This window comes from Amyelois transitella, chromosome 14 (genome assembly GCF_032362555.1).
Source record: "Amyelois transitella isolate CPQ chromosome 14, ilAmyTran1.1, whole genome shotgun sequence".
Taxonomy (NCBI): Eukaryota; Metazoa; Arthropoda; class Insecta; order Lepidoptera; family Pyralidae; genus Amyelois; species Amyelois transitella.
Window position 1 is genome coordinate 10,396,798 of NC_083517.1, and position 23,167 is coordinate 10,419,964.

The window sequence follows — 23,167 nt, forward strand, 5'->3', positions numbered from 1 at the left end:
TCATTGTCCAACCCTTTTTAAAACTGTGATCGTTGCAAAACTAAAGTATGTCATTGTCACTGTCATACCGTCAACAAATAATGATTCATAAATGTCATTTTGCGATATGTACTAAAAATCACTAAAACAAATTAAATTGCATTTTCTTTCTTTATTTCAATGGCTGAAATTGAATAATACAATTGTTCTCTATCTAAGATCAATCTATATAATCTATCTAAGATTCCTATACAACACATTATTGTGATATAACTCGATGTTAGACAGTTGCAGTCTCAATTACTTTCATTTTTCAGTAAACACTTGATATCTCTTCAAAGAACTGCTAGAACGATAACAGAATGACTCTTGCGGAATTTTTTAGCTGCAGTCTCCTTGCTTACGGGGCGCCGTTTGTGATGTTCTCAATTACGGTCGCTAATGACCCCGTACGGATCATCATCATGATAGCAGCGGCGTTTGGGTGGCTCCTCTCATTTCTCTTGTCTTCTGTAGTGTGGTATGCAGTGGTGCCGTTACGCTCGTACTTGGCATTTGGAATGACTTTCGCCATAATTTTCCAGGTATGTATTTTCTGTATGTGCAGTGTAAATAAAATTGCTCTAATTATTTCTACATAATCCTAATAATATGCACAACAACAAACTAACAAAATCTGCAACTTGTCCTGGTAGACAGTCTTTCTTTCTTCAGTGCACACAGGTTAATAAAGTCATAATTTTTTTTTATTTATTTATCAATCTTACACTATCATTACAGGCTAGCCCAATGTGATAGTATAGAGCTTTATAAACTAAATTTTGGTAACAGATTATAAGTAGTTAGTGATATACATGTGAATTCACTTAGTGTGCAAAAAAATAGGTTGAAATCCACAATCGTTTGATTAAATTCCTCAGTGCACGAGTTAGTAGTTCATTTTATTTAAAAATCATATTGTTATTATTATTTCAGGAATTATTTCGTTATGGTATGTACCGCCTTTTAAAGAAAACTGAGGCAGGTCTTAAAGAGATCTCGGAGAACCATGACATAGGTGCCAACAAATTGGAGATGGCCTACGTTTCTGGTCTTGGTTTTGGAACTATGAGCGGGGCTTTTGCTCTGGTGAATGTGTTGGCTGATTCTGTAAGTTTATTTTAGAAACTCAATACATATATCACATCTATATCCCTCACAGGATAGACAGAGCCGACAGTTGTAAAAAGACAAAAGCCATGTTTAGCTGTATGGCTAAATTATGAACTTGTGATTCAAATAGTGACAGGGTGCTAGACCATCGCTTAAAAAAAGAATCCCAAGTTTATAAGCCTATCCCTAAGTCGCCTTTTACGACATCCATGGGAAAGAGATGGAGTGGTCCTATTCTTTTTTGTATTGGTGCCGGAACCACGTGGCCCCAAGACATCCATGGGACCACATAGCTTATTATTTTACATACATACATATGGTCACGTCTATATCCCTTGCGGGGTAGACAGAGCCAACAGTCTTGAAAAGACTGAATGGCCACGTTCAGCTATTTGGCTTAATGATAGAATTGAGATTCAAATAGTGACAGGTTGCTAGCCCATCGCCTAAAAAAGAATCTCAAGTTTATAAGCCTATTCCTTAGTCGCCTTTTACGACATCCATGGGAAAGAAATGGCTTATTATTTTAACTTGGCTTATTTATTTAATTCCTTGGCTTGCTTACATACTATAAAAGTATGTTAAGTATACTGTATGTAACAACTATGATCTATGTTAAAATTACTCTTTTTGTTTTCAGATTGGCCCAGGTACTCTAGGGCTTCAAAGTGGCTCAGAATACTTCTTTGTGACGAGTGCAGCCATGACATTATGCATGATCCTCCTAAATACATTCTGGAGTGTCATTTTCTTCAGCGGTTGCGATGAAAAGAATTATTTCAAGGTTTCCTGGGTCCTGGTCTCACATTTCTTCGTATCGGGCATCAGTTTGCTGAACCGGAAACAGATCTATGCGAGCACTATTATACCATCATACGTAGTTCTGATCATCACTGCGATGATTGCGTTCAAATCTGCCGGTGGGACTGTGCAGAGTTTCATACAAACTTTTCAAAGGAGAGCTACATAAATTGTAAAGTAATTTTAGTTTAGGCAATGACATTATAGTCTATGAAATAATCGGAGTAAGGTATACAACAATATCATACAGTTGACATACATACATAAAGTGACGTCCTTATCCCTTGTAAGCTAACAGTCTCGAAATTACTGAAAGACCATATTCAGCTGTATGGCTTCATAATGGAATTGAGATTCTTATAGAGACAGGTTGCTAGCTCATCACCTACAGAATAAATCCCAAGTTTTTTTTTTTCAAGTTCAATCGTAAGCCTAAGTCGCCTTTTACGACGACTATGTGAAAGATTTGGATGAGTGGTTATATTCTCAAGTGCCGGAAACCACGCGGCACTATAGCTAACAAGTTCATTATAGCACAGAAGTTATTCTTTTATCATCAGGCTTAGATTAAAATGTAGAATAGAGGCTTTTGGCTTTATCTACCTCACAAGGGATAATGATAAAGAGACGCTATAATATGTATGTATTACTATGATAATATATCAGTATTTAGTGCAGAGCTTTTTAGGAGCAAAGAAAAATATGCTACCTTTTTTATACTAGTATCGATAATCTTATAGCGCTAACGGCCATCACTACATCTTGCTTTATAAATTTTTGGTGATACAATCATCAAAGAAGTGTAAATATGAATAATAGGTAATTATTTGTTTAAATGACGAGTTCTTTTGTATTGGTACGCTCTCTGGGATAGTATGGGAAAGTTTATCGTAAAAAGACAATCTAATAAAAAAGATATGAATCATGCAATTTATTATGGCTGATATGGTATTTTGCCAGAGTTGACGAAACTCATGTTTTTACCCGACTGCGCCAGAAAGTTATTGTGTTTACACATTTAGATGTATAGGTAGTATGATTAGTATTATATAATTTGGATAAATTTATACTAATATTATAAAGCTGAAGAGTTTGTTTGTTTGTTTTAACGCGCTAATCTCAGGCACTACTGGTATATAATATCACGCTGCAACTATTTGGAGCGAAGAAATAATGGAAAATGTGAAAAAAACGGGGAAAATTATTCATCCTTGAGGGCTTCAGTGATGCCCAAAATAACTATTTCACGCGGACGAAGTCGCGGGCACAGCTAGTATATGATAATTTCATTGTACGAATAATAAATACTTAGACCTTACCATCTCATCCAGGAGGGCGTAATGCAATGTTGCATGTTAGCAAATTGTTAAATTAAGTAAAGACTGATTGGTATTGTATAGAATTTAACTGATTTGTTTGTATACAGTTATTACGAGCGTCTTTACTATACATAGATAAAAAAAGCGAAATTTAGGATTCGCAAAAAAAAAACCATGCCGTGGGAGATTGAAACTAAAGTAGAAGAAATAAAATAGAAATAAAAGAAACATAACAAATATAGATGTACGCGCGATAGAAGAAATAAAATAGAAATAAAGGAAACATAACAAATATAGATGTACGCGCGACGTTCGTATTTATCGCGCGAAAAACTATCGCTGTCCCGATGCACGTCATAATAAAAAAGCGAAACAGCGATCGTTTTTCGCGTGATAAACACGGCGTCACGATGTAACGGGTGTCATTGTAATAAAGTTTTTTTTTAATGCAGCGTATTGGATGAGTTGTCATAAGGCGTAGACTTTCGCGCCAAATTTTTATTGGCTTTTTAAACATATTCATTAAGTCATAGAGGCTACAAGTGCAACCCAGGTGGCTTTGCGTAGTTACAAGATGGATCTAATTTTAAGAGTTAACAGTTCTTTAGACATATTAATATCTGTGGTTACAATACAACCACTTATATCTGTCGTCTCGGCAATATTTGACGGCGCAAAAATAGCGCAACCTACCGCCGAATCCAACCGAATGAAAACTCAATAAAATGACGACCTTATTACAAGCGTATAAAACTTAAAATCCACGCTATCTCGCTCATAATAGTAGTTCAACAGTTCTCGGTTCAATTCACAAGCTCTGATATGATATATTTCTGCGCAGGCACTTCGGTGTAACTTCTAGAAGCGGTAATACTGACTGAATCTACGTAATAAATATGGCAGCCATATAGGGAACCGCAGATTTTATAGTTAAAAGCTGATGCAAGATTATACCTCTCTGACGTCACAACTTGAAAAAGACATACAGCAAAAACGAATCAAAATACTATAGTAAATTTGATTTTTGAAAAAGAAAACATCAAAATAAATTCATAATTAATTTTATTTCATACTCATTACATGTTTATTATTTCTATGTATGTGATATATTTAAGAGATCATTCCTTAATTACTAATAAGCACATCAATTAAAATGTGGACGGAAAATAGTTTTAGTTACCTAATTAATAATTAAAAATAACTTAAAAATACATTTAAGTTTTATTTTGCAACATCTTTCAACACCTGAGGTTGCATTTTGGAATTTACAAAATAACTCCTGAACAATGCCTATGTGATTACTGAACATATTACCTATATGGTATCTTTAGTCAATTCTTTAGTTTTAGACGAGACATAGATTATTCTGAATGAGAGTGTATGTGATTGAATTGGTAAGGTGTACGCTTAAAATGCGCAGAAAGGCACATGTTCGAATCCCACCCTGGCCATGCACCAATAACTATCAGATGGGAGTCGCTTTGTGTAAAAACGTGACTCACCCAATCCAGGGTCCATGGTCAAAGGCATGCTCTTCGGAGTGAGGATGCAACCAGAACTAGAAGCCAAGAGAAACAAGAAAATAGATTATTCATAATGATTCTGAATTCACTAGCACTTTTTTAACTGATTTATTTAATTTTATGACTGTGTCAGTGATTTTGAATTATCAAACCTAATTGAAACACAACTTTTACATATTGGAAAAGATCAGAAACAAAAAAAACTATATAGTAATAATCTTTAAAAAAAATACTTCATGATTAAAGAATTAGTAGTGCTGGATGTGGGAAACCTTGCTCAAACCTTGCATGCAGTTCAAATGTTTTCGGCAATATACATAGATGTGGTTTAGATCAGGCTTCATTTGCCTCGTCAGCCAGCTGAGTGAGCAACGAGTCCACGGTCCACACTGTGTCTGCAGTGTCCTCCTCTACCTGGAAAATGTAATCTAAATATATTAAAAATTGACTGACTATCCACGACATATCAGTGCACACCACAAACTGCAGGGTGACTAGAGTATAATTTGAAATTTTACATGATATAGGTCCTATATGTGGTCTTTGAGAGTATATTCCTAATGGGTACCTTCATAATGGTACATTTTAATGTTGTGTTTTTGCTGAGAACAACAAATTACAATAGTTCAAGTGATAAGTTGACAGCTCTGTGGCAATAAAAAAAAATATTTCTTGTCTGTCTACATACCTGAGGTATGTATGTCTTAAGCACTGCTAACACTGCATCCACCCCATCTGCAGAGCCAGTCAGCCCCCCACCAACCTCGGACAAGGCATTTACAGTTTCTTTGTCTTTTCTATCTGTGCTGCAAATTATTGAGAATTTACTACCTAAATGAGTTTCAAGCTTATATTTTGCATATGCATTGCATTATTTGTCATACAATGGGAAGTAAACTTGCATGAATACTTACACTGGTGGCATGGATATCTCCTTTTCGAAGATCTCCTGTAAATCATCTAGGTCTGGTATTGTGGGGATGTCATCACTGGAATCTGGAGATTTTTTTGGGATAACGAATTCCCTGGAAAGCAAAGATACGTTTTAAAGTTGTCCAAATGATATTAATGCTACTTCCAAACGATCAAGATCTTTGAAGAAGACCTGCATTAAGATTGATAATGGTGCATTAGCAACTTTTCCCGACCTTATCAGTGTGATATTAAAAATTGAGAAAGACTTACTTTGCCTCAATACGAGTTCCCTCAGCCCAAACACCAATTTTTTTAGGTTCGGGCACAAAGTCTCCCATTGTCACAATAATTAGGCGAAGATAGAAAATAACTATTTATATTGTATATAACTAATAGCATAAAAACTTTTCTTAGAACATACAATGCATATTTTTATTTCAACTTTTGTTTTGTAATTATTTGGTTCACAGCAACAACAAGCAACTTGGAAATAAACAAAAATGAAATTACACGCAAATTTTCTTCTTATTTAGATGTGCATAGGGTTAATTTTCATTCGGTTCAATATTTATGAAAGGTGTCATTGTCAAACGCATAGAACATTTTTTTAAAGTTATGAAGTAAAGCGTCAAGCAAAAGAATGCAATAAACTCCTACCTAATATTCTACTACGTAAAAATTACACAATGTAATGCGAAAGTTGTATGGCTTTTGGTACATGAGTAAAGTTTAACCTGGAATAACATTTATTATGAGTATGTTGTTACTTTTCCGAAACTCCCATGAAAGTGAAGCTCTGACCCACAACTCGAAAGTTTGTAAGGATGTGTGCGTATTTGTTACTCTTTTATGCAAAAACAATTGGACGGATTTTGATAAAATTTAAGACACGGGTAGAATATATTTATCCTGAAATTCCCACGGGTGCGAAGATAGTCTTAGATCACGTGTATGATTATTAAATACATAATATAATCACATCTTAATCCCTTGCGAGGATGGAGGATGGATCTTATTACAGCCCTGAGTTGAGGAGGATCTTGAATTGGCTCAGGAATACGTATTTCTTCTTCCGGGGCAAAATTTCAAATATTTTGTGTTGAAAATAAAATACATGGGCATAATTAAAATCTTTTATTTCTTCATATGGTCATAAAAAATATAACATTCCACACGGTTTATTGCACGATTGCACATCTCTAAAGCTTAATTTACAAACTAACCGTTATTTTCTTTCGACGAAATTTACAATTATCAATGGTCTTAAAAATCTCCATTTTCGAAACTTACAACAAAAATATCCTGCGTTATCATGTCCTTATTTAAAATTTACAAGTGTTTCATAAAATAATTAATAGTTGAAATTGAATTTACCACAAAAAATGAGACAAACAGAAAATTATTTAGGAAATTAGAACATTAACAGAAGGAAAAATCATTATCACACAATTAATATAAAAAAGTATCATTGAACTCGATAATAAAATGTCACAATCCACCTTTCGATTTCATAAGGTGACTAAGGGATAAGCTTATAAACTTGGGATTCCTCTTGTGGTCTACAATGGGCTAGGACCCTGTCACTATTGGAATCCCAATTCCATTATAAAGCTATAGAGCTGAAAATGGCTTGTCAATCTTTTCGAGACTGTTAGCTCTGTCAGCCCCGCAAGGGATATAGACGTGATTATATATATATGAATGCATGTATATGGGGCATCAATGAAAAAAATAACTTTTATCAAATTAAACACTTTATAAGTTATTTATCAAAGTACGTACATGTATTACTTCTCCAGGATTATGAACATAAAATAAGAAAATGGAAACGAATCTATATCTCATAATCTAAACTATTCTGGGCAGACAGACTGTACCGATGCAGTATATTCTATTTTCGTTAGTTGAAAACACATAATAAAACACTAGAAAAGAACGAGGATGTACAGAATTGGGTGATTAAATTAAAGGTGCTCTATAAATTGTCAAGTGCAAGTTTAATGAAAGGATATTAATTCTAATATTGGTATCAGCCAACTAAAATCAAGCCAAGGTGAGGTCTGTGGCACGGCTATCTCCTGAACACTCGCTGTCTTTAGTGTGCTTCAAACTCTAAGCCATCTAGGAATGCAATAATGCGAGGAAGTACTCAATCTTATGATTACACAGTATTTCCAGGATTTTTATATATATTTAATTAAGATTTAATTCTAAAACATGAACATTCATATTTACAAACAATAAAATCGAAGCTACTCAGTTCGCAACACTCAGTAAACAATAGTCCTCTTTACTTTCATAGAGAGGGTATTGTTACATTTTAATATCAAAAAGTAATCTCTTATAACAATACATATAAATGTGTATTGGTAACAAAATTGTGATATATGGTAATAATTAATTCAGTAATAAAACTTATATTTTCTTTGCCATAAAGAAAAATATTTACAAAAATTCATATGATACATATTCAAAAATGTACTGTAGATGCAAGCACCAATAAAAGTCAAATTTCAATAACTAAAACAAAATTAAAAAAATAGTCATAAAAAATAGGACTTCACACAAAATTATCACCAGTCAATGCTCTTTAAATATACTGTAAAAATAATTTCAAAAAATTAATACAAATGCATAGTGCATCATGGAATGTGTAGTTTCAATAAAATAATTAAATTATATTAATATAATGCCACCAAACTTATTTTATTAACAACTATATGACATATCGATGGCGCCACGTTGGGCGCCAATTTTACAACACAATTTGAAAAAATAGAAAGCAAATGTATGAATAAGAATACGGAAGGAAAAGAAGGGATCATATAAATCAGCAAAACATTCGCCAGAAGTAATTTTGTGATTGCAAATTCTTTGAAGATAAAGTTCTTTTTGCAAATAATGACGCATTTCATATTATTGTAAGAAATTTATATTGTTAATCCAAATAATGGCGTCATGGAAAAAATACTGGAGCGAAAAAAGTTCAACTTTTTATAACGGTGATAAATCGTAAGTAATTGTCTCACATAAAATTTATTTATCTATAATTCAACTCATTAAAAAATGTGATGTATCATATTAAATATTTACTGTACAAAACAACATCTAAAAAGGTTTAACATTTATTATCACTTATTATACCCATGCAAATACTGAATAAACAATATTTAAATGCACTGTAGAAAAAATATGAACTTGCTCTACTACTCCTAATATTATTTTATTAAAATAATCTTCGAGTATGAAGAGTGATTGCTGAGAGTAGAGGAAGCAAAAAATTTGTAAAATATCAGTCAGTGGAAGGCATAGTGATTTTTTGTTCTTTCTATTATTGTTCCTTTATTTTATGTTTATGATTTGTTATGTACATAAAATTTTACTCTGTGCCTACCCCATAGAGACCCTAGCTGTGATGAAATGTACATGTACAATAATAATTTTTATTTATTTAATAATTCCTACCGCGTTTTTTAAATAGATTCTGGTTCTACGACCGCATTCATTTCAGTTTTTTACAATTTCAATTTAACTTTTCGCAATAGATCTTCGTCTAAGAATGAGGTCTGTATTTCATTAACTTTTTCACTTTTGTGAAATTCGGCCCTAAAAGGCTTTGAAATTGTGTATTATAAAAACAGTCATAATAAAGAAAAAGAATAACTGTCTTACTTTCCCTCTAGCTTAAGTTATCCTAAAAAGATAGGAAGAGAGATAAGCATATGTTTTGTTAACATATGCAAAGACCCTGCAATTTATTGAAATATCAAAAGTTTGAAGTCTGATAAATTTTACACCGACTTGACTACTCACATCACATCAACGAGATACCAAAAGTGCTGATACACATCTCCAACGACTCGACCGCTCACATTTCTTCAACTAACACTTTTTATCACTCTCAACTCAAACACTATCACCGCTGTTGAGATGCCAACATGTATTATCCAACACTGTCACAAATCACTGGTCACTAAGGTTGCAGCAGATCACTGGTGGACAGCCGGTTGAGGCTGTCGGATAAGTCCGGCGCGCGGTCCGCGAACATGGACGATATGATGGACAAGTCCGCGGAGTCCACGGCGGCCGCCGCGCCCGCGTTCTCCTGCAGCAGGCTCGTGAACGACGGCGTGCTGTCCACGCCCGTCTCCATCATGGTGGGCGGCATCTTCAACAGAAATTAATGGTAAATACTATTGTTCATGTGCCGTGTGGTTCCCGGCACCAATACAAAAAAAGAATAGGACCGCTCCATCTCTTTCCCATGGATGTCGTAAAAGGCGACTAAGGGCTAGGCTTATAAATTTGGGGTTCCTCTTGTAGGCGATGGGTAAGCGACCTGTCACTATTTGAATCTCCATTACATCATAAAACCATACAGCTGAACGTGGCCTTTCAGTCTTTTTGAGACTGTTTGCCCTGTCTACCCAATTAGTAGAGATATAGACGTGACAACTGGTATAGATAAAATATTCTAGTTATATTAAAATTCACAGCGGTAAAAGTTAAACGAAATGACATCCCATTTACAGAATGCATTGTCACATACCTAGCCAAAATTTAAACCAAAAAATATATACTTAATTTTTTTTTAAATTCAAAATTCATAATAAACTCACCGGGGCAAACTGCTGCGGTACCGGTACCGGTATCGGCTGCACCGACATCGGCGACAATTGCCCCATGGCCGGGGAAATGGGCGACATTTGCCCGGCCATTCTCGGCGAAACCTGACCCGCTTGCATCGGGGACATTTGCGCGAGGCCGGGCGAAACGTGCCCCATCGCCGGTGAGACGTGCCCCATGGCGGGTGAAACGTGCCCCATGACGGGGGAATGACCCATATGTGACGGGGTTGGGGACATCGATTGGTCCAACTGTTGTATGTTGGGGCTTAGCGATGGTACCTGAATTAAAAGTTAATGTTAATTACACAGATCATGCTAACCCTAAAATTTAAATTTTGTTAAAATAGAACACTAATTCATACATATAATCACGTCTATATCACTTGCGGGGTAGACAGAGCCGGCAGACTTAAAAGACTGACAGGCCACGTTCAGCTGTTAGGCTTAATAATAGTATTGTGATTCGAATAGTGACAGGTTGCAAGCCCATCGCCTAAAAGAAGAATCACAAGTTTATCAGCCCATACCTTAGTCGCATTTTACGACATCCATGGTAACGATTATTAAAATGTATTTTAAAAAAATAAGACGAATCAATATTATTTACCATTATAATATGAGTTTCTAAAGTATAAGTGCACTATAAGTTTACTCTAAGTATTATATATTAGTATACGTCTTGGATACTGTACCTCAAGTATAACTGTTTGTTTAAAATTTGAATACGCTTCGAAACGTTCAGAAACTCATCGTCATTAGTAAAAGTTTGTACAAATTCACTCGTCATTTTATTTCTAATAGTTTCCGCTAGAGGCGCTGTTCAAGTTTACATACAAAATTGGAACTTAACGCAATAGTTGCGTTTTTCACAAATGAAAACTTACACATGGGGTTCTGAAACACTATGTAGAGAGTGTACCTGTAAACTAGAGCCGGGCATGTGCATGACATTGACGTCGTGCGGGGGCGACAGAGTCATCTGCTGGTACGGCGGGCTCTGCCACGCCCACTGCTGCGGCGGCGTGAACCGCTGGACGGACGGGCCGGCCACGTTCTCATATTGCCACTAGATACATAGATACATTTAATGAGGGAATTGTTGAAACTTGTTATAGCTGACTAGGTTACTGAATTCTTATTCCACCTGTATGTATATCTCGGATTATTTTTTATTTCTATTCACTATTTACTTCTTACTAGTTTTTAACCGCAGTTTTGCCCGCGCGAGTATATAAAATGTCGATTTAAAAAAAAATATGGGTCTATAAAATATAGACCACAATTAATTATATATAGATTCAGACCCGGGACCTCCACCATAATATAATAAATATATATTTATAATATATATATATATATATATATATATATATATATATATATATATATATATATATATATATATATATATATATATATATATATATATATATATATATATATATATATATATATATATATAATATATATATATATAAAGTGTTATGTACCAAATAAACATTTTTTCTTTCACACTTTCAATGCCAAACGTATATGACGTGTATAACGAATGCCAAACCTTTCAATGTCATTATTTCTCGATCGTTTCTCATCATGCACTGGCCGGGATTCGAACCCTGGAGGTCCCGGGTTTAAATCCCGGCCAGGGCATGATGAGAAACGAACTTTCTCTGATTGGCCTGGGTCTTGGATGTTTATCTATATAAGTATTTATTTATAGTAAAATATAGTATCATTGAGTTAGTATCTCGTTACACAAATTCCAAACTTACTTCGAGGCTAACATAATCTGTTATTTTTTTTTTATTAAATAGGCTACATACCTGTTCGTTGAACTGGTTGATAGGACGAGGTGACAGCTTATCTGTGAAAAAAAAAAACACATTTAATAATTGTCAATGTCCTGCCCCAAATTAATAATTCTATTCTATACATATTTGTGTTAAGATTCTTATTTTATCGTAAGGAGACCTGCACTATTGAGCAACTGAAAGGGTTACCATAACCAAAACTGGGTTAGGTTCCCTTGCAAAGGTTGCAGAGGTCAGATTGGATTCGTTTCGTGTAAAAAAAACTGACTCATCCAATCCAAGATCCTCTCCAGATTTCTGAGGACACGACCAAGACTTACGCCAGGGAATGATAATATTGATGTTTAATCTGATCTTTGAAAGTGAAATTGAAAAAGACTTACCTCGAGGTTCCGATTTGATTTTCGGATCGGCGAAACCTCCTGGAATAATACAAACATATATTAATACAGTAATAATAAAAAAAACCATATACACATATCTCTAAACCATAATATTCGGAATAATATAAGAATATAGTAGTGGTAAGAGTTGATAGTAATCACGTCACATCAGTCATCATAATGTTATTTGACAGCTGCGATGACACACGTGTATTTAATCTATGTTATCATGTCATAATAAATTAAATTTCGTGTACGATATGGCACTTCTATTATCTCATACTATTCCGATTCCTATACTCGGCCACATGACGCGACACGACGCGACAAGACAGACGCTGAGCTTTGGTCGTCGCGTTGTGTCGTTCTATGCGTTTACTACAACGAAGAGTATCTTTAAGAAAATTTACGCTGAATTGCTTATGTAATTGTAAACAAAAGCCGTATTGACCGGCACATTATGTTATGTTTTGATTAGAATCATAGTAAATATCATGTTAATTTGTTAAATTACTTGCATTTCGTTGTTAGTTCAAAGTAAACGGTGAAAGTTACTGCTCTATGGTATAGTTATCATGGCGTAAATTATCCTAATTTTTTTTCTATCTACTAAATCAATAACACTAACTAAAATAAAAAAAACAGCTGAAAAAATAAAAGCATGCAAAACGACGACGTAATAACAAAACGCTAATATGAATATGTGTGGATAAGGGATAGAAAAAAAAGTTAGAAAAAAAAAACAAAAATTAAAAAGTCACAACCATGCTACAATGTAATTATATCTCCGTACCTTCACACCCGATTAGGGGATTTATTGGAATCACTATTACACAAAAAAGAAATATAAAAGAACATCATTTATTAGCATATTAATATAAGATTTCTTGCACTTGAAGCCTGTCTGTATAAAAATGTAAAAATATCTAAAAGCGAAGAGACATAACCCAAAAATTAAACTTTTCAATTATCGTCTATGCGCTCTGTGTTCTCTGATATCGTATCAGTATTTATTGTAGATATAATTTTATTTAAAAAATCATTTACTCCTTTACAAATCATCAGGATATGTATCACACTCATAAACAAAATAGCATTTTGACACAGTAAGATTATTTTATATCGCCGTGGAATGTATTGCACGATTTCTTCATGTAAATAAGGCCTCAATTAATATTTTTTTAAGGTTTAAATTATCATTATAAACGACCCCCTATACCTCTTTAGGCTGGTCGTTTATATTAAATCAATATTTTCATGAAAACTTCGAACGATCAGATTTTTCCGTGCAGTACATTCCACGTGACCCCAAATGAGGCAAGTTGCATATAAATGGCCTACACAGTTATTTTACCTTCTTAATATCGAAAATAGAGCGCAATATTAGCAATTTATTTTCATTATTTTAACGCTATTACATCAAGGTTGGCTTTTTACATTTTAAGTTATAACTAATTTAAGTAACATTCTGTGGTACAAAAGTATATATGTATAACGTATCTAAAAGCATTATCCAGTTTTACAAACTGGTGACCGACACATATCCACATTAGCACCTAGGTTTAATTTTGAATTAAATGTTCAAAAAAAAAAACATTTTCATCTAAATAAAGTAAAGAACGAGATATAGTACGAATATATGTCAATGAAACCGTGAAAAGAGTGTTAATTTTAAGATTTAAGTGACTTGATTGTCACGGATTGATTCTTTGTTGTATATACATATAATAAATTTTATTTGACATTATCATTTTCGGCAATTATTTTGCCTTTCTATAATTCATACTATATTTCGTCTCAAAGAAATGTAATTTGTACTTATAGCACTTTGCTACGGAGCATGCACGCTATGAAGGCATAGCGACTCTCCGAGCCATTTTTGTAATCTTCTAGCTTCTTTTTCACTAAACACATTAATTACTTATATTTCTTTCAATTTTATCGTCATATTTTTGTATAATATTAAAACATATTTAACTAATATTTCATATAAATGCATTTAAAGAACAATTAATAATTATTTAGTAAAAAAGAAGCAACAATCATTTAAACTATTTGGTATAATTTTATTTATGAGAAATTTGAAATAATGAAGAAACAATTACAAATATAACGAAAAATAAATAAATATATATGAAACAACAACACGTAAATAATATTAAAAACAAATAAATTAACAACTAATAGAGTAACTTTGTTCGCATTCATTCTCATAAGCCTCATGTTTAAAACCCAAAATTTAATTTTATGTATAAGATTTTAAAAACTTTTTGTCAAAGACGGTTACTGTCTTATATATGTTTCAAATCGTTTAAAAAAAAGAATAGGGTTTAATATACAAATTGATATTAAATTGTTCAAACATTTTCGTTCATTCGTTCATATCCATACAATAACCTTTCTTTGCACTAAGAAAAAAAAACAATAATTCTATTCCACTTCCCGACGACAACACAAAAATATTTTCAAACATCGAATCAAACCAACCAGATGAATGGATTCAATGTTGAAAAAGTTGTTAGTTACAATTCCTAATCAAATTAATAATATGGTTAGAATAATTTGTATAATATAATACTTGTTAGATGCCCATCGTGTTAGATTAGCTAATAATATTATAATTTATAAATATAGTTACATTAACAAATGAGACTTACGAACATCAATTTAATTATCACCTTATACCTCGGTTGACAAAAATACCATACATATGGGGTTAGTAAATTCAATTAAAACATATGTTAAATTTGGTGGTATCTTTTTGACTACATTCAAAACTATATAATCCCAACGACTTGATATTTTATTTTAATTATATTTATATAGAATCATATCAAAAACGTAGGCCGCTCGGTAAATAATTGATTTCATCGTGACATTATCAAATTTTTATAATACTTAATATAATAAAACATTTTTTGTTTTACGTGCACATAATAAATATATATTGTATTGTTTATAACATTTGTATCTGATATTCACAAACGTTTCTAAAGCTTATATACCCTCTCGCTCATTAACCAAAGAGAGAAAGAGAGAGAGAAAATAATACATATGCTTTATCAACGTTTGTAAATGAGAACCTGAAACTGTGACACTTACTGTCATGGTCGTACTCCTGTAAGACAGACGGAGGTCTTTTCCGTTTGATACCCTCAATATAACCGGCATCTATAAAGTTGAGTTTAAAAAATATATTAACATTTAGCTCACAAATTCTCTTTAACAATATTGCCTTTTTTCACGATAAAGAACGGTGTTGCTTGTCATTAAAAATTTAAGATAGCATTTTGTAGAATGAGCTGTGTAATTTAAAAGTTAATTTGCGACCTTTTGTCGCAACTGAACCTTATGCCGTTCCATATTATTTTAAAAATTGCGATGCCCAATTGGGTTATTATTGTACTTTTTTATAAGCAGCAACTTTAATTAATTGATGTAAATTATGATTTTGAATTGAATTAAGACAATGATTCCTTTTTTTTGTTTTATCGTAGTAGTTTAGTCGTGATATAAAAGGCAATATTTATAATTATTCATATTGAGTTGAATGTGTTATTATGTATGTGTAGTGTATGTGTTTGATATTTTTATTTTATAATAATCACTATAAATCAGTCACAGTACTAACACTCGGTATTATTTTCGTGCTTCCTTTTATGCGTCTACAAAAATGGAGATTCCAGTTCGTAAATAATATAAACGAAAATCTAATAAATATTTATAAATTCGTTGTTTATCTAATTATGAATTACTCACACTCCCGCAAGTTGATACTATGCAGGGACTGTACAATTTGTAAATTAAATTTTAGTTTGTAATCATCTTTTTTTCTTTCTTTTTTGTAAGTAGTTTTAATTTATTTAAATTAATTTGAAAATACTACTATGAATTGACTAGTATCAATATGTAAAGGATCAAGTATTCATGACTAGATAATTTAAAAAACGTAGTCTTTGGTATTTGGCTTTAAGTACATCATCAGACTTGAAATAAGACATTTATACATACATACATACATACATAAAATCACGCCTCTTTCCCGGAGGGGTAGGCAGAGACTACCTCTTTCCACTTGCCACGATCTCTGCATACTTCTTTCGCTTCGTCCACATTCATAACTCTCTTCATACAAGCTCGGCGGTTTCGGGTACTTTTGACCTGACCCTTTACCAGGACGTCCTTAATTTGATCAAGATACGTTCGTCTAGGTCTTCCCACTCCGACCTTTCCCTCCACACTCTCCTTGTATATCTGCTTAGTCAACCTGCTTTCATTCATCCTCTCCACATGACCGAACCATCTTAACATACCCTTTTCTATTCCTGTAACTACATCTTCTTTCACATCACAACATTCCCTTATCACGCTGTTCCTTATCCTGTCACTCAATTTCACACCCATCATACTCCTTAACGCTCTCATTTCCACTGCATTTATTCTGCTTTCATGCTTCTTTTGCCATACCCAACTTTCACTCCCATACATTAATGTCGGGACCAACACGCCCCTGTGCACAGCCAGTCGAGCCTTTTTGGATAGTTTCTGACTGCTCATAAAGGCATGCAAAGCTCCATTCACCATGTTCCCCGCGTTCACTCTCCTTTCAATATCACTATCATACTTGCCATCTGATGTAAACTTTGATCCTAGATATACAAACTCTTTCACTTGCTCCACTTTTTCTCCTCCAATCAAAATATTACATGCTGTCATTTCTTTCTCCATTTCAAAAACCAGTGTTTTAGTTTTACTTACGTTCACTTTCATTCCTTTCTCTTTTAAAGCTTCATGCATACAGTTTACCATCTCCTGTAACTCCTCCGCTGATGACGCCAGTATAACCTGATCGTCGGCATAGAGCAGACATTTGACGAGTAACTCATTCATCCTTAATCCACTTTTAGACTCTTTCAAATCTGTCAAACAGCTATCCATAAATAGGTTGAACAGCCACGGTGACGCAACACATCCTTGCCTAACGCCTTTCTCAATCTTAAACCACTCAGTGTGCGCTCCGTTTATCCTGACACAAGCACTCGAGTCCTCATATAAGGATTTCAGTGCTCGTATTAAGAGACTGCTCACCCCATGCATAGAAAGTGCTGACCACAATTCATTCCTCTCAACTCTGTCATAGGCCTTTTCCAGATCTACGAATGTGCAATAGACTTTTTGACTCTTGGCCAAAAACTTTTCGGCTATGCACCGCAAGGAAAAGACCTGATCAGTACATCCCATTCCCTTTCGAAATCCCGCTTGAGCATCCCATATTTTGTCATCAGTTTCATTCCTGACTCTATTAATCAATACCTTAGCATACAATTTGCCGACGACGCTAAGCAGGCTTATACCACGATAATTTTTGCAGTCCAGCTGTGACCCTTTTCCTTTGTAAAGTGGCACGATAACAGCCTTACACCAATCTTTTGGTACTCGGCCGCTTCTCCAACACAAATTGAAAAGGCAGTACAACTGACTAGCTACTACGCCTTTTCCTGCTTTAAGCATCTCGACCGACACTCTATCACACCCAGCAGCCTTTCCCGCTTTCATACTCTTAAGTGCTTCCACAATTTCGAACATTTCAATTTCGCCTTCCATCTTATTCTCTTTTTCTTCGCTATAGCAGAAATCTTTCTTATTTCCTTCCTTTTTTTTCAAATAAACTTTCAAAATAGTCCTTCCATATCTTTAGTACACATTCTTCTCCTTTCACAACGCTACCATCCTGGCATCTGATCCTAGTCAGCTCTCTGGTTATAGTATTTCCTCGGGCTGACCTTACGGATTTCCAGAATACTTTCAGATTTGACTGAAAGTCTTCTGATAGCCTTTTATCAAAATCCTCTTTATACTCTTCTTTCTTTCTAATCACAGCTTTCTTAACCAAATCTTTCATTTTCTTATATTCCTTACGTGCTTCATTCACATCTTCATCTATAACCTCTTGCATTCTTAAGTTAGCTTTTGCTGCTAACAAATCCAGCCATGCTTTCTTCTTTAATCGCACAAGTTCTTGCACATCTTTACTCATCCACGCATTTTTGTGATTTTTTCCTTTCCATCTTCTACTTACACCACACACTTCAACAGCTACTTTCACAATTCTTTCTTTAAATTCCTTCCATCCATCTTCAATATCGCTCATTTCCTCTAAATCTTCAAATTCATCCTTCAGTCTATTAATATACTTCTTACCTACATCCATATCTTGCAAATTTTCTACTTTTACTCTTTCCAAAGCGCTGGTTTGCTCCCTTACCCTGTGCCGCCAGCGATTGAAGATACCCCTTATCCGGGATATCACCAGTAAATGGTCCGAGTCAATGCCAGCACCGCGATATGCACGGGTATCCAGCACTTTGTTCTTCAATCTTTCATCTACAATCACAAAGTCTATCATACTTTTTAAAATACCTTCCACTCTTGTGTAGGTGTGGATCTCTTTATGTTGAAACATTGAGTTCGACACAAAAAGATCCCACTCTAGACAAATTTCTAATACACTTCTTCCATTATCATTCACCTTTTCGTCACCAAACGCACCAAGCACCTTTTCATATCCATCACGCTTTACACCCACCCATCCATTAAAATCACCTAACATAATAATCTTCTCATTTGGCTTGGTAACTTTCAATACTTCTCTTACACTATTCCAGAACTCCTCGTTTTCGCTTTTTGCTGATGTTGTACCCCTCGAACCCACATCCCAAGGTGCATAAACACCTAGAACGAAGATCCGAGTGATTCCAACTTTCAGCCTAATCCATAGAAGACGAGGGCTGACACACTCATACTCATTCACGCACTCAGCCATTCGTGCAGAAAGAATTAGACCGACCCCTTGACAGCCTCGGCTGGTACTGGAAATTCCAGACCAATACGCCGTGTAAGGGCCGTGCTGCGTCGCGTCGCATCCTTTCCGCTTCGTTTCATTCACGCACAACACATCCAAACGTCTTTCATCCATCATCTGGCATACTTCCTCAATCTTATCCTTCATCCCTCCTCTTACATTCATCGTCGCAAAGCGGCTTTCAGCAGACCGCATACCGCTCCCGCCGGGAACGAGACGTGATGGGGTGCGGACACCATCGCCGCCATCTAGGTGCTCTTTCAAAAAATTTGCATCCATGCGATTCCCACGAGACGCTAGGGAAAAATTTTGTCCGCCCCAGCAGTGCCCCGCATGCCAGGGTAAGGCTAGCCATTACCTGGGGGTCGCCCAACCCCATGGCGGAAGTGGCACGCTCGAGACTAGGCTCGCCCCTAGCCATGCATCCATCGGCGCGGCATTTATAGTATTTAAAATATATTTACTGTTGTTTCCAGTAGAATAGAATAGGACTATTACATCTACCTGTAAATTTAGGTAGCGACTAGAGGACAAAAATACTAGTAACTAGTGCATTTGTCTTGTCTATACCTAATGAGAATTGTTGGTATGTAGACAGTATGTCTAGTATACATTCAGTCAGAAAAGTATCGGGAATGGATTATTTATTTATGGTTCCAAATTCAAATTTTTGTTTTTTTTGTTGTTGTTAGATTGGCACAACTGTTTTCCATTTTGGCGCGGAGTTTGAGTTGCATCTGTTGTTTACATTAAATACAGTGCTATTTTTAGTTATATCATATCTAGTGTGTATTGCTAATTTCATAATGGATAAAAACATCGAACAAAGAGTTTGTCTTAAATTTTGCATTGCCAATGGAATATCGTGTTCGGAGTCACTGAAAATGTTACAGAAGGCTTACGGTGAATCGACTTTATCAAAAACTCGTGCTTATGAGTGGTACAAAGCGTTCAAAAGCGGTCGAGATGTGATGGAAGATTTGCCTCGCTCTGGTAGGCCATCAACGTCTGCAACTGAAGTTAACATCGCAAAAGTGAAGGAAATAGTGACTGAAAATCCTCATTCAACTTTGAGAGAGATAGCCACCGAACTTTCTGTATCTCACGAGTCGATCCGTACCATTTTAACTAATAATTTGGGTATGAAACATGTTGCCGCTCGGCTAGTCCGAAAAGACCTGAATTTTTTTCAAAAACTCAATCGCATGAGATTCGCTGAGGACATGCTAGAACGAGTCAATTCCGACCCAACATTCATGAAACGCATTGTTACTGGTGACGAGACGTGGGTTTACGAGTTTGACATGCAAACTAGTCAACAAGCTTCGGAGTGGCGCCTTCCAACTGAACCGAAACCGAAAAAACCACGCCAAAGTCGTTCAAAAGTCAAAGTCATGTTGACTGTTTTCTTTGACTATCGCGGTGTTGTGCACTCGGAATTCTTGCCGGAAGGTCAAACGGTAAATAAGGAATATTATTTGAGTGTTATGCGGCGTTTAAGAGAGCAAATCCGACGAAAAAGGCCAGATTTGTGGAAAGAAAATTCTTGGATTTTGCACCATGATAATGCACCTTCGCACAAGGCCATCATTGTGAACGAATTTTTAACCAAACACTCAACAAATACCATCGAGCAACCACCATATTCACCAGATATGGCTCCAGCCGACTTTTTTCTTTTTCCTAAACTCAAATTACCACTTCGTGGCACCCGTTTTCAATCGGTAGAAGACATAAAAGAGAATTCGCGGCGAGAACTGACCTCAATTCCGGAAACAGCGTTTAAAAAATGTTTTGATGATTGGATTATTCGTTGGCGTAAGTGTATCGTTTCTAAAGGAGCATATTTTGAAGGTGATAAAATAAATTTGGATGAATAACAAACAGTTTGTGTATTATTGATCTTTTCCTGCTACTTTCTTGACAGAGTAGTACATTGGCTAAATTAGAGGTCATTGTAAGATTTCACCTTCTGATTTTTTAAGCATCGAACTTTGAAATGAATAGTTTATGGTGAGTGAGAAAAATAATGAAGCTATCTCAACTCAACAAAAAACGCCTTAATATTTCATTCAAATAGTAATTTATCTGCAAGCTCTCTTTTCAATTAAGAACTATTCACATAGTATCGCGTTTAGTTCTGAAACCTGCTGCCATCTATCGGCGAATAATAGCAACTCGTCTCGTCAAACTCGGACACCGTCGCGTGCGGCGCCACCGCCATGTACAGCGCGTAGTGCTCCGCGTCCGTCAAATCTAAATCGTCCTGTAACTTTTTGAACGCCGACGCGTCCAACGCCAAAACGCTTTCCGCCACCAAGATGGTGCCGCCATCTGTCGGCGGCAAAGGAGCTAAACTCGCCGGTCTACGCAACGAAGTCTGAGATGTGGACTTCTCATTATCGTCGCCGTGCAAAGATATATGCGTGACACTATCAGCGTAACTCAAACCCGTTCCGGACGCGTTGTCTTTCAGAGACGTGTGCGACACTGACGATTTGAATTTGGAAGGGCGTTGACCTGAAACACTAGATACCGATCTACCCACAGGTTTGGATTTCTTCTCCTTGCCCTCGGATTTGACGCTGGGCGCGGGGGACTTGTCCCTTCTGCGGAACAAGCGGGAGAAAAACGATCGTTTTTTAACGGGCGGCAACGCGGGCTCGCTCCTAGCTACCGATAATTCGGTGCGGTCACGTCTCAGTATCTCCGTGTTCCGCGACACCGGCAGCTGCCTGCCGGGTTTGAGAATGCTGTCGACGGAGGTCTGACTAGTTTTGAAGCTGTCCTGCGTTTTGCGCACGCGTTTGGGCGGCAGCGGCGGGGCGCGTTCGTCGTCCACGTCCCGTTTGAGCGGCGAAAACTCTATAATAGGACCCCTGTAAGTCTGAACTTGCACGTCCTCGTACGGCTCGGGCTCGCTTATAGAAATGGGATTCTTAAAAGCCAATTGGAGACTAGTATACGTTCCTGCATCATTAAAATCCTCCATATCCGTGTCCTCAATGTTCAAACTAGTCACGTTCTCTAAACGAGTACGGTTTTCCGAGTATATTTCATCCAACTCCGCTACCTGATCCAGCAGATCATCTAAGCTCTTTTCGTTTGTATCTGGCATGTCCACATCCTCAATGTTACCGTTAATATCCGCCGTGACTTCATCATTGGAGCTGGTGGACGTGACTACATCTGTGTCGATTTCTATGGGTTTATTATTGTTGCCGTCTGGCGTGTGGTGTGCGCTGTCTGTGTGTGTGTCTGCGTGTGTGTCTGTATGTGCGTGTGAGTGCCGCGTGTCCGCCAAGATGGCGGCGAGAGCTGTGAGGTCGGGCAGCGGCTTGCGGGCACCTGGCGGGCAGAACTGCTCCGGGATGTACTCGAAGTTGACCGGCGCGCTGCACGCTTTATCCGTCAGCCGCTGGAGGTGGAGCTGTACCTGTGTGTCAGATTTATTTGTTGTTGTGAAATACGTAATTAACTTTGTGTGAAAGAGTGAAAGATAAACAAGTCTCGACTTATGTGGGGCTAGCACGTCAGGAGAGACGACGTTTTTGTCTCATTATCTTTATAGTCTTAAGTAAGAAATTACTATGTATTTATGTCTATTTATACGCATAATTTACAAGTTTATATTCTATTATGTTAAAATGTTAAATCATATTATATTTTTTTGCTCTGCGCCAACGCCAATCTCCTGTTACGTCCACTTTCACCCAAAGGTTGTCTGGAAGAGTTTGCATTAGCGATTAGTCCGCCTTCGTACCATCTCTGCATTTTCTGTACTGTTTTATATG

At 35.9% G+C, this 23,167-nt stretch overlaps 3 protein-coding genes across 6 annotated transcripts in view; 1 reads left to right on the forward strand and 2 right to left on the reverse strand.

Moving 5' to 3' along the window:
- Positions 1–82: 82 nt before the first annotated feature.
- Positions 83–4,285, forward strand: LOC106132321 (gamma-secretase subunit Aph-1). Its single transcript, XM_013331688.2, has 3 exons — positions 83–563; positions 955–1,128; positions 1,772–4,285. Exons 1-3 carry the CDS (start codon positions 342–344, stop codon positions 2,099–2,101), a joined length of 726 nt encoding a protein of 241 aa, XP_013187142.2. The 5' UTR covers positions 83–341; the 3' UTR covers positions 2,102–4,285.
- An 11-nt stretch (positions 4,286–4,296) lies between these two features.
- LOC106132298 (uncharacterized) lies at positions 4,297–6,191 on the reverse strand. Its single transcript, XM_013331663.2, has 4 exons — positions 5,960–6,191; positions 5,689–5,799; positions 5,463–5,580; positions 4,297–5,188 (listed from the first exon to the last, which is right to left on the reverse strand). Exons 1-4 carry the CDS (start codon positions 6,025–6,027, stop codon positions 5,108–5,110), a joined length of 378 nt encoding a protein of 125 aa, XP_013187117.2. The 5' UTR covers positions 6,028–6,191; the 3' UTR covers positions 4,297–5,107.
- Positions 6,192–6,808: 617 nt separating this feature from the next.
- Positions 6,809–23,167, reverse strand: part of LOC106132384 (embryonic polarity protein dorsal) — a 51,570-nt gene continuing 35,211 nt past the window's right edge. For 3 of the 4 annotated variants that reach the window (XM_060947618.1, XM_060947620.1, XM_060947619.1), the window contains exon 8: positions 21,270–22,809. In XM_060947618.1, the coding sequence (XP_060803601.1) occupies positions 21,508–22,809 (1,302 nt within the window). In that variant the 3' untranslated portion in view covers positions 21,270–21,507. Of the gene's footprint in view, positions 9,858–10,308; positions 10,597–11,236; positions 11,384–12,140; positions 12,182–12,511; positions 12,551–15,613; positions 15,683–21,269; positions 22,810–23,167 lie in introns of those variants that run through there. The other variant, XM_060947621.1, reaches the window with a different exon arrangement.